We start from the raw sequence: 12,255 nt of genomic DNA on the forward strand, positions 1-12,255 counted from the left end.
TATTATTATTATTATTATTATTATTATTATTATTATTATTATTATTATTATTATTATTACTACTATTCCACGATTGGATTATTCCAGAGAGCTTGGTCGAAATTGTGGACAATGGCAATCGAGTTGGATGAATTAAGGACCAGGTCGCCTGGAGATTGCTCTAGCCTTCTCAAAGGTCATTCTCGAGAGGAACAATGGTGTTTCACCTTGCACGGTTCTGATAAGAAAAACAGTGAGTACTGATGCGACAGCTAATTAAACGCGAACGCGCTAGCTCGGCGGTTAACGCGCGGATTCAAGGTATAATAGAGCTGCTTGATAAATGCGATGTTCCACGAGGATCGTAAACGTTGTCCAGCTTCCTAGAGCACACACTCATCCGAGTTAATTGTTCCGCGCTACTAAGATCCGTGTTTTATTGAACGCTCGCCTTAGAGAAAGATCATGGGAAAGGGTACCAAAGGGGAGACTGAAAACGTAACACCCTGTAAATTGCGCCGTTAATTAAGCAGCCCGAACACACCTGACGTCCTAAATGTGGATTACGGTTCACAGCGTTAGGATGATCTCAGCGTTCGGAGATGCGGGCATTCCGTTCCTTCTCGAATGTACTCGGTGACACCAGTTCGAGGATAAAGATGCTGAGATAAATGGATCAGCTGGATCGTACGAGCGATCCAAGAACTTTCTGGGAACCATGGACTTTTTCTCACTTCTTGTTTCCTATAGTCTCAAGTTCTTCTCTGCTATTTCCTTTAAATTCACGGTTGCTCTTTACCGTATTATTCTCGTTACCGTATTATTACCGTACTTATTCTCCTCTGACGGGAGGGCCAAAGCCAATTCTTAAATCTTCTGAAATGCAACTTTTTCTATTAACCTTTTTCCACTTGAAAATATTATCCGAGGACTCTTAGCCCAGGTGTCCAGCAAACCAACCAATGTCTAACAAATTTAAATAACGATCGGTGACTGCGGTCGCAGCGACTTCCGTGTTACATTCGCTCGATTATTCGAACCGACGCGACGTCTGTTACCAAACCCGTTGCTTCATGAATGAATATAGAAACCTCTGAATGGTAGCCTGCTTTCGTCCGTCTAATGAATACACCTTAACGTCATACATATGCATGCGAGATGCATATCTAAATACGCGTACGCCTATGTATATTAGCATCGAGAATGTGCTCGTGGTACTTTAGCGACTTGCACGGCAATCTCCCAATTAGCGATTATAATTGATTCGATCACGGCCACCATTGTCGAGCGAAATTCGGGTTGCCAGAAGGGAGGGACCGTTCTGAGATCAGCTCCTTGGCTAAATATAACGCTGAGGAATCGTTTGGCAATGGGTTCGACTAACGAATTCATTGCCAAACAGAGTATGGAAAAATATTTAAAAATATTTTCAACCGATTGTCTCGGATATTTTATATACAAATTTGTTACCAATGCCTGCCTTTTATTCACAGTTTCTACAAAGTTTTCCTTTGCTTTGCTGTATTTCCAGTTTCCAAAAAGTAGAAGCTTTGTTAGATGTGAACCACGAAGAAAGAACACGATTTTCGATGGAAATTGAAACGTAAGTGTCATTCGTACCTTGACGATGGCTACCGTTCCACCTATCATTTGCCAGGACACTGTCTACAACTGTGTTTGTTTGTTAGATTGGTTTACGCGCGTTTACTCAACGATGGTAACAAATGCTAATTACGAGTTATTTCAAGGCACGACAGTATCTGTGAGTTGGGATATCTATCATGGGAAGGCTGTCAGGTCGTGTATTTCCTCGTCTGTACATGTCTGTTGAGAAAGGAAACAACGGAAAATAGAAAGCAGTGAGAGTATCGAATTTTCTTGCCTGGCGTGTTAATAAATGGAATGGAAGTTGCATGGATGATTAATGGGTTTCATTCATTATCGTTTTAACCTGATCAAGCTTGGTGAAAAAATACTGCCAAAATGGTCGAAAACAAGTTGATGATGAATGGCCCTCTATTTTTTCAGAAAACGTACTTATTTGTTTATGCGATACTATCCATCTTAACTCTGACTTTCAGACTAACACGAACCACCTAAGTAGTTAACGATTCAAACGTTAAACGAAGAATGTACTAATAGAATAACGTAGAAAGCAAGAGAAGGACATAAAAGAGGACGGTTATATCGTTAGTACAATCTCGCAACGACATGCGTGGAGCTGACTGATTATGGAAGGAGCGAATCGTTTACCAACAAATTGTAAGTATGGGTAATACTATTGTCTCGATATCGTGTTCTTAGTGGAAAAGTTTTGATGAAGTTTCAGTCACGACTTGTCCCGCAGCAAACTTGACGTATCCCGAAATACAATATTCAGTTTTCTCCTATTAATTCTAAACGGAGTTGCGTTACAGCCGACAGGAAAATTTGTTCCAACAATGGGTGTGCCCGAAGTCTGTGTCTCACTTTCCTTTCAAGTCTTTCAAGTCTTAGAATCAGCACGCAAAGTTTATATTGTAAACTAGAGTGGTTTCTCGTGGATCATTCGTATTGATTTATTTTATTTTACAGGTGTTCAGGCTATGTCGCTGTACCAGCGAAGGTACGAACCTGAGGATCACGGAGACGGGGTTAATGGACGTGGACGTGCCCTCCGAATTTCCCAACGTCGACGATAAACTAATTTCCGAAGCGTCGAGACCTCGACGACCCCCCCCCCCCCCCCCCCCACCCAGGACTAAATGTTACGAGATTCTCATCGTGAAAAGTGAAACACTCATACGTCCCGGCACTGGACGCTGAAACAACAGAGGGAACGGACAAGCGTCAAATTAAATTCGAAATGCTTCTGGCATTTGTTGGTTCCGTAATAGGAGAACTTAACGCGCGCGGCACGTTGCGAGAGCTTCGATGGGTAAGTACATACACCCGGGTGGATTACGGTGCGTCTATGTAACTTTTCCTTCGTGTCACCCTAGGGCGCCTGATGATACGTTGTAAACTGCAATCGACCTCGTGAACTTAAGCGTTGCGCTCGTACACACGGGAGTTTATTGCTCATGCCGACAGCATCGCAACCCGCTTGATATTAATTGGAACCGGTTGTACCGCGTTGCGAGCGTGTTCCAGCACCGAGCGCAGAATTAGAGCAAGGATTTTGAAGGAACTGACGAATATCCGTTCCATGTGACACCGGTCATTGATTCCTGGACAGCTTATTCTGGTAAACGAGTATAATACGATTATCGAGTGCTATCGGAAGTCGCATCGATTAATTAACACCGGCTACACGAGGTACTCGGTTCGTCCTAAACGAAATTCTGCGTTAGTAACACGCTACATAAACTAATATTCAATGTAACGATCGAGATTTCAATTCCGAGATATCCTCGATGAGTTACGCGGGCGGAATCTAGCAGAAATCTGCCTTTTGGAAAATACTCGACGCGTCAACCTTAATTCGCTGGGATGAACTGACTTTCCCCCTTCGTCATTTGCGAAAAATGAAGTTTCTTGTAACACGGCGCACGATGTAGCGCTAGAATGTAAACCGTTTCGCGCAGCGGAACGTATCATAGGCGCGTACAGGATCGCTAAAACGTCGTCTGTTCTGTTTCTCCATTCGGCCTGGAATGTGTCTGCATACATCAACGCGAAATATCATATACTTTGAGTAACTTCTGCCGTATCATGATGGATTCGTTGCGAGATTGGTACCCACGACCAAATCACGCTTGGCAAACTTCCTTGCCTCTGGCTGTCGCTATACGATTTCGCCTCTTTATTTTCTCAAACGTTGCCTTTCGAACTCTCTCTCTCTCTCTCTCTATTCAGAAAACCAGCTATGTTCTTCTGCAACTCTCCTGCGCCCGGAAGGCAAGCATTTTAATTATAAGCTTATGTCACCGAACTGTTCCGTTTCACCGTGTATAAGGGAAGCGTTCGCAAACAAATTCTGTGTTTTTCTCGAGGAGAATTTATCATATTTTTCGGCTCGATCAGACAAGCGATATTAGACGATAGGTAACCATTAGAAAGTGGAGTAAATAATTTCCCTTGCTTGGACCGTAACGCCCGTGGGCCTTCTGAGTTTAAACGATTTTACAATTATGAAGAACAGCGTCAATTCCACCTCTTCTCGAGCAATAATTTCCAATGATAGGCTTGCTGGTATCGAATCGATTCTCGAAAGTGATACCTTGGTAGCGTTACTCTCTGCAGTTGGATACTCTTGGACGAATTTTTGAAAAGAAACTTTAATTCGATGGGCGAAACTTTATTCCTTTTTCCTCTATTTGCCCCGGGAAATGAAAATAGCACCTAGAATGCAATTCAATCAGTGAATTACCATCTATACGCAATGGGTATGACGTTTTACGGGAAGAAATTGCATAGGAAGCAAATTCTTGCACGATACGGTTTGACGTCTTTTCCACTGGCCTGCGTAACTTGGCGTTTCCTCGAACGATTCTTTTTTATGCCCTCCCAGGAACGGAAATGATTAATTTCCTTTTTTCTGTACGCGTGGAACTTTCATCGCCGTATTCTCTCGCTCGCCAACTAGTTTCGTCTTTCTGGAAAGCAAGAAAAGTAATCAGGACAACAACCAAGATTTTCGTGTTTATGCTCATCGTGTCCTTTGGCGTTATCGGCAACACATTGACAAATAAATCACAAGCGTGCGTCCAACCAAGACTGTTGCGGCAACTAAATCAAAGATTAACGATCTGATCGATGGCGAACGGGTTGTGGAAGGCTCGCAGGTTCCATTCGCAATCTTTATCGATCGATTCGTTTCTTAAGGATCTCGGCCAAAGGCGTTGCGAAATGAATCGTTGTGCTTAAACGGGTCCCATTAATCCATTGTCGTCCGTAAAACCGCCGCGATTCTTCGTCCACGGCTCGATGAGAATCAACTGGCACTGGTACGTGAAATTTGTTCAACATAGTTTACGCGTCGAGATTATCGAACGCCTTGGGCCAAGCTTCGCGAGACTCGTTCCCCAGATAAATCGCGTGATTTAGTAACTTCCGAGTTTTCGTTCTCCGCCGAGGTTGCCATTCTTAAATACTTGATGCTCGTTCCTCGAGGTTGCTAACTCCGAGCCTTGGCTTTATTCGATTGCAAACAAAACTGTGTCTGAATAATTTCAAGGGTGGCGATAGACAGAACAGACGAATATCACCAGATCCTGCTGGATTAGTTCGATATCTAATCCTGTTACCGACTACGTCAACTTTATCAATTAATTGAAATCGTAAGAAATCCATAAATCAATCAGTATTGTTTATTTCCATAGAGATATCGTAGGTAGAGCAAGGGTGACAGGCTTGCCTGTACCCTATCTATCTTTGTACTTTTATTAGTGTGAATATAAAATATATATGTAATAACCATTTATCGTTAACACAGAAATGATATAAAATTGTGCTGATAAACAGAGACGGCTCCCTTACTCTATCTACGATATCTCTATATTTATTTCTCGCGCAAATCACTTTCGTAAAGCGTGTATACCTACGTCGATGTTGTGGTGCCGTTTTTTTCGTATGTATGTATTTACTGCACAGGCTCCGCGTGTAATTTATGCAAAAGAAAAATGCGATGCGACGCTAATAGGCGTTCAGAGACGTTCCGCGCTGTCTATGGGCGTAATTCCGTGAATCCTGCTGGTCAGAAATGTCTGATGCAGCAGGAAGCTTCGAATCCACTCGCGCGAAAGAGCGAACGATCAGATCCGATCAGTATTGCGGCCCATGTTTCATCCAAACCATTCCCATTCCGACGTGTAACTGTAGAGCGTATTTTTACACCGTTGAACCGACTGTATATCTAGAATTACACGCAACCGCCATTCCGAGTCTCCTTTTGTTCTTTTTTTTTTTCGCGCCGTGGAGATCTTTGCCATTTATTCGCACGCGAAACTCTCGCGCAGCAGTTGTTCGAGATTTGAGAATTCTGAAATTCCTGTGCTGGACTTTTCTAGGTCCTCGGTTGTCGATGAACTATCTAAAATACAATTTACTTTATAACTAAAAATTCAGAGCGGTCCGACTTTCACCGATTGCTAACTCTTGAAATTGGTACTCTTCTAACGCATAAATCAACAACCAAAGGAAATGATTCTCAAACAGCGTTTTATTAGTGTATGCCTCCAAAATGATGACCACCCGTTGCGAATAGAAAAATATTCAAACTTTTCAGTGATTCGATAAATCCAAGACTTGAATATTTTCTCCGACTCGAGTAACGTGTCGATTACATACTCGTAGCCTTAACGCGAGTCCGTAAAGACTTTCATATACGAACAATAATATTCCCGTAACGTCCCAAGTTCCCCAGATTGCGATAAATTTCCTCGCGTAATTGGGAGCCATGAAACATTGGAAAATTATGTTCTCGTGAAACTGGAATGGAAATGGAAATTCGTTAGGAAATGTGGAGAATTTGCGAGACGGGATTCTTGGACACGATCGCCGCTCGAGATCCGTCTAATATGGCTCAATGGAAATATTCCCAACGGATTGGTATCGACGGGTAAAAAGTTTTCCGGGACGGCGCCGATGCCTGAAAGAAAACACTCTTTCCGTAGCACTCGAGGCGTGTCATTTAGAGTAATTTCTGCCATTACTTTTCCTTTCTAATTTCGTCGAGACAAGAACGCGAACAAAATACGTTGGAAAAACGGCTGGGTTTGAGTTGGCTCGATCAATCGGCTGCAATTTGCTTTAATTAATTACGAAAGTCCACGATCTATGTAATCCCCGCTAGTAGGGAACATTTTCAACGATTTGTACAACCATTTTAGTCTAACAATAAGAGCTAGTGACGATTTTACTTGGAATCCACTCGCGGCGAGGCGATAGTTTTCGCGATTCTCAGCTATTATACTTTTACAAAAAGAGTATTTGCGTGCAACGTTGAGTAACGTGATTATCACGTCTTCTGCCATAACGGCGATTTTCTTGCAACGAATACGTCCTCGAGAACGGAACTTGACTTCAAAAAAAGAAGGCATTCTAACGAGAGCGGTTTAGTTCATTTACAAAGTAACCTGCTTCGATACTCCATATTAAGCGAACCGTTGACCTAGTCTTGGACGATCGTGTAAGGGATTAAAGGGGTTAAAGAAAAGTCGATCGTTCAGGAAAATAAGCTACTCGTGGTTGGAAAACTGACCAAGGATTTTCTGCTCCACATTATCGATGCTTTTCGTGTAACAAAATGGAAGACTCCTTTTACTGTACATTTAATACCATTGTTAACAAACGAAGCGTACTAACTTTAAGAAACAACTGTCCAGATATGCGTGTTGAATAAATTTTTGTTCCTAACAGTTGTTATGTTTTGAAATTTGATATCTGGACCACTCAAATTTCCCACCCTGTTATCCTGTCAAGTTACCACTAATCTAAGAGATCCTCCCCGCTTTCTAATGAAATTTCTCGACCCTTGCAGAGGAACTGATCATCCTAACGTTCCTGAAATCTGAAGAGTTCAGAAGTTTCTGAATGATTCCATCGATTATGCTTTCAGTCGTAAACTGTTCCTAGACATCAGACCCGAGCTGCTCGAAACGGTAAAGAGCGAATACTGGCAGAAAATTTAAAGCCAAGCAGTAAATTAAGTTCAGGGCGTGGCGTTGACTGGAAATACAATCGGCATTACCATTTGTTCCGGCAGCCAGGATCTCTTATACGCAGCTTCTCTGCATTATACATAAGTTAATTCGCCTCCCACATGGAATGGAAAAAAAGGCAATCCTATTGATGATGGTACAATGTGCTTCGTCGGTGAAATAATTGATCTCGCGGATGACAATATATGGCTCCTTTCAAATGCTAATTCCTATGACTATGACGTTCCCGAGCGATTGACATTGTTCAACGGACGTGTAGCGACAACGATTAACTTTGATTAAATATCTGCCACGGGAGCGAAACAGTGTCATAACTTGACGTAGAGATACAATTAACATAGAGTAACACGCTGTACGCTATCGCTGTCTATAAAGTATTTTAGTAGTATTTAAATAACTTTCTAACGCGTGAATTAACTTCTTATTATTATTTAGTTTTCGCCATAAATAATAAGACTTTATCGCTAAATATCTCTAATTTTCTGTCAAACGAAACGTAATACCGCTTATTTTACTATAACCGTGCGTATAATATCGCTCATTGTCAGAAAGATAGACCCACCGTAGGTCGCTCTGTATTACGCGGACGGCTATTTGCCGACATACGACCGCAACGGATCCCGCTTAAAACTCGTGGCGCCATCTAGCGTTTGGATCAGGAAAGCTCCGGCTGAGTAATAGGATAACAGGAGGCTAGTGGAGGTCTACGCTCGAAACTGTGCGAGAGAGAAAGATATACCGTGCGAGAAGGATAGAGACCGCCGACGCTGGAAACAGCAGTGCGCATGCGCAGAGTACACTCATTTATTCATCGATTGTTTATCGATTATTTACAAGTAATTCATCAACTTTTGCACGCTGAAATTAAAGCTTAGGCTTCTAGGAATCTTCTCCTACAAGTGGATCGAATCCTTATGCACTATTTAAATAGTTGTAAACAATTTAAAGCAACCGTAATTTTCACATAGTTTCGACTACGCCGACAATGATCGCAATTATCGCTAATAATTACTCGATATCTGGAAACAGTATCTGCACTTTGGCATTCGAAGAAGCTAGCCTGGATTCTTGGCAACATTCAAGGACCGTTTTCGATACTATTTTGATCGCTATGAATGAGTTATCAATGATTCTTGTATCAAGGACACGTCCAGTTAAACACAGGATTCGCACACCGTCTCCGAAAATTGATAATAACTATTTATACTTGATCAAAATCGTAACGAAAACGGTCCTTGAATGTTTGTAATTAGTTGTAATTATTGATAAATAATTAATTAACGTATGAGCAGATTCTGCGCATTTTATAATGTACACTCTTTACGTTTGCAAGAATTCGGTTAGTACGAGAGACAGGGATAAATAAAGAGCGTTGTAAAATAAGTTTAAAATTAGTTACGCAAGACGTTTTGGCCCGAGGGTCAATTTTCTCTTTGCCACAGTGTTACAAGCCTTGTACAGTTATTTTATAACAGTCGATCGTGCATTATACAGATGTTATGCAATAAATTTTACTGTTTTCAATTCAGGGTAGGTTCAGATCTCTAACGGTTGCTTTTAGTTAAATCTAGAGGCTTGGCAACCTGACATGCCGGGTGCAATAAAGAAGTTCAGAAAAGCAGAGCAAAATTTCACCGCCCTACATATTCTCGTTACAGTAATCTCGACATTAAGCAGCGGAAATAAATAAAAAATCCGTGCACTGCATCTGCTTGGAAGCAGGTGTGTTCATATGGCCGATCTGTGTTAAGCAATTTGGTTAATAATGTAAAACGTCGTTTTGCATTCGATCACGTTACTCGACAACAACATAACCCACGGTAACCCGCTACCGGCTACCCACTAGGCACTATCACCCACTATATTTGATTTGCAAACCACGTCCAACCACGTCGCATGGTCCATGTGTACAACTGGATTCTTCATCTCCTGAAGCAAAATTGGCTCGTTTTGGAAATATTTGACAACGTACATCATCCGAAATTAGCGCAAGAACAATATAAGATTTAATTCCAAAGTCAACGCAAAGCGTTGGTGCAAAGTCTTCCGTCTTCAAAAAGTAAACAGTGGAAGAATAGAGTTACTCCAGTATTTTATCTCGTTTGTTACTTATAACTTACAATATCTACATCGAAACGTTTTATTATAATACCCATAGAATGCATAGAATCTAAAAAGTATTTTGGTATTTAGTATGACAGTAAACAATGTCTTTGCTAGGATGTAAGTTATATTCAAGGTGTATAACCTCACTTTTGTCACCCACGAGATTCAATCAACATTTCTTTAAGAAATATTCGCAACCGCAGCGTTTATTAAACATGAACGAGGTAATTGTGAGGTACGACAAGGGCAACCAGAAATTCGAAGTGTCACTTCGTTATGTTAATTCTGATTTAAACGTAGATAAACAATTCAATTTCAATAGAAACGTGAACGAATCGATAAATACTTTTCTGACTAGAATAAGTATGAATATAAATAATTACACAACGAAAAAACTCAACAAACGAATGAAAAGAAAAAGTAAAGATACGGAGGTGGTGGATGACATAATGAGTACTTTAAAAAATAAAACAATTAAATTAATTAAGGATGATTCTACACTTGATGGTGAACTTCCATGTAAATCGATTCTAGAAGATGCATCGAATATAAAATTGGTCCTTTTCGATACAGAATATGTATTGAAACAGAATGTACCTTTCGTTAGTGCGATAAACCTGCCAACAAGCATTCTAATTGGTTTTCCAACTTACCCCTCAAAATTTGAATCAGTTTACGTTGATAAATTAAAGTCAACTTTTAATTGGTACAGAAAAGAAAAAGACAAGTGGATCCATGTTGGAGAAGGTTATTTATATGTACCTGATGCATCGAATATTGGACATAAATTGAAAATAACATGTATACCAAGAAATGATACACAGGTTGGTCCAATCATAGAAGTTGTATCTCAGAATCCAGTGGAAGCTGGTCCAGGACCGTGTCCTTTTGAAGATAGACATGCTTTTACCAGAAGTAAATTGTCAGGTAAAAGGTAAATAACGTGTGAACAAAAGAAATATAAATTAATACTTTCCATTCTGCATATTCCTATTATTAAACTATTGTAATTTTTAAAACAGACTTGTAGTTTCAGAGTAACATCGTATAATATATTGGCAAATGTATACTCAGAAACTAGTTTATCTAAGGATGTCTTATATCCATATTGCCCATCTTATGCATTATCCATGGATTACAGGAAACTACTAATTCTCAAAGAATTAATAGGTAATTTTTTAATTTCTCTTTTTTTCTTTTTTTAATTGATATTTTACGTTTATTAATTTTTATAGGATACAATTCAGATATAATATGTCTTCAAGAAGTAGATAAGAAAATTTATGAAAATGATTTATTACCAGCTTTATGTACATTGAATTATGATAGCATATACAATCTTAAAAATGATTTACGAGAAGGAATAACGATATTTTACAATCGCGACAGATTCGATAAATTGAGTTCCAGTTACAGTGTACTTTCACAGGATACAGATTTAATTGGGTTTAATGATGTTTGGTCAAAGATACAAAATGAAAGGGCAAAACAGACATTTTCGAGTAGAAGTACAATTATACAGACGTTAGTATTACAGTCCAAAGAGAACTCTGAAATCTTGATTGTTGGCAATACGCACTTATATTTTCGGCCAGATGCAGATCATATACGTTTGTTACAAGCATACTACGGTTTGATGTATTTACAGAAATTTGCAAAGGACATGAAAGAAGAGGTACTTCAGTCAATAGTTAATAACATATTAATCTCCATTAATTAATAATATACGATAAATTTTCAGAATCCAGAATGTAACGTTAGCATTATATATTGTGGAGATTTTAACAGTGTGCCAGAAAATGCAGTTTATCAGTTAATGACTGAAAATTACGTACCAGAAGACTGTGCTGATTGGAAATCTAGTAAGTTAATTTAATGTAATAATTTATATACAAATTTTTAACTTATTTCAACGTATATTTCCCTTATCTCATTATAGGCCCCAATGAAGTCATAGAGAATGTATCCCTCAAACACGATCTTAACTTAGCCAGCGCTTGTGGTACTCCAAAATATACAAATTACACAGGCACCTTTTGTGGATGTTTGGATTATATATTTTATCAGAAGGATTATTTAAGAATTGAACAGGTTATACCGATACCTAGTACCGACGAGCTTAGTCTGCATACGGGTCTTCCATCTGTAGTATTTCCAAGTGATCACATTTCTTTGTGTGTTGATTTAAATTGGATAAAATAAAATAATCACATATCGCATTTCGGAATAGTGAATAATGTTTTTAAAGAAACGAGACGACAATCATTTAAAATCAATGTAAACTCCACTTTACATTAATTAAAATAAACCCGATATAACTTATTCATCCATAAATCTCGGACGCAGAGCTTTTTTTAGGAATGCGAGGGTATCCAAAAAGATGAAAACTGCTCGAAATGGATGAAATTAGTTGTTTGATTCGAAACATGAGAATATGCTGTTTTCGATGAATTTTTGTTAATTTATTAAATAATAATTTCAACTTTGTAGAATTTTTATAAAACGTACACAATACGATTACCTTTCA

General features: G+C 39.4%; 2 protein-coding genes across 9 annotated transcripts in view; both read left to right on the top strand.

Annotated features, from left to right (window-relative positions):
* The window catches only part of LOC128886155 (zinc finger protein 329-like), a 25,919-nt gene extending 22,517 nt beyond the window's left edge, over positions 1–3,402 (top strand). For 2 of the 8 annotated variants that reach the window (XR_008459752.1, XR_008459759.1), the window contains 5 exons: positions 88–232; positions 1,511–1,582; positions 1,668–2,241; positions 2,554–2,896; positions 2,961–3,402. The gene's annotated coding sequence lies outside the window, so the exon portion shown is untranslated. Of the gene's footprint in view, positions 1–87; positions 233–1,510; positions 1,583–1,667; positions 2,242–2,396; positions 2,451–2,553; positions 2,897–2,960 lie in introns of those variants that run through there. The other 6 variants (XR_008459753.1, XR_008459755.1, XR_008459754.1 and 3 more) reach the window with 6 other exon arrangements.
* Positions 3,403–9,308: 5,906 nt separating this feature from the next.
* Positions 9,309–12,245, top strand: LOC128886157 (2',5'-phosphodiesterase 12). The gene is made up of 5 exons (XM_054140784.1): positions 9,309–10,662; positions 10,759–10,898; positions 10,964–11,403; positions 11,470–11,590; positions 11,668–12,245. The coding sequence occupies exons 1-5, from the start codon at positions 9,830–9,832 to the stop codon at positions 11,928–11,930; spliced, it is 1,797 nt and encodes a 598-aa protein (XP_053996759.1). The 5' UTR covers positions 9,309–9,829; the 3' UTR covers positions 11,931–12,245.
* Positions 12,246–12,255: the final 10 nt, after the last annotated feature.

This window comes from Hylaeus anthracinus, unplaced genomic scaffold (assembly GCF_026225885.1).
Source record: "Hylaeus anthracinus isolate JK02 unplaced genomic scaffold, UHH_iyHylAnth1.0_haploid 11982, whole genome shotgun sequence".
NCBI classification, from domain to species: Eukaryota; Metazoa; Arthropoda; class Insecta; order Hymenoptera; family Colletidae; genus Hylaeus; species Hylaeus anthracinus.

Bases quoted from the DNA above. Each gene is read 5' to 3' on its own strand.
- LOC128886157 (XM_054140784.1), top strand. From the start codon at position 9,830: ATGTCTTTGCTAGGATGTAAGTTATATTCAAGGTGTATAACCTCACTT. The intron at 10,663-10,758 runs GTAAATAACGTG...ACAGACTTGTAG, and splicing joins AGTAAATTGTCAGGTAAAAG to TTTCAGAGTAACATCGTATA. The intron at 11,404-11,469 runs GTACTTCAGTCA...ATAAATTTTCAG, and splicing joins CAAAGGACATGAAAGAAGAG to AATCCAGAATGTAACGTTAG.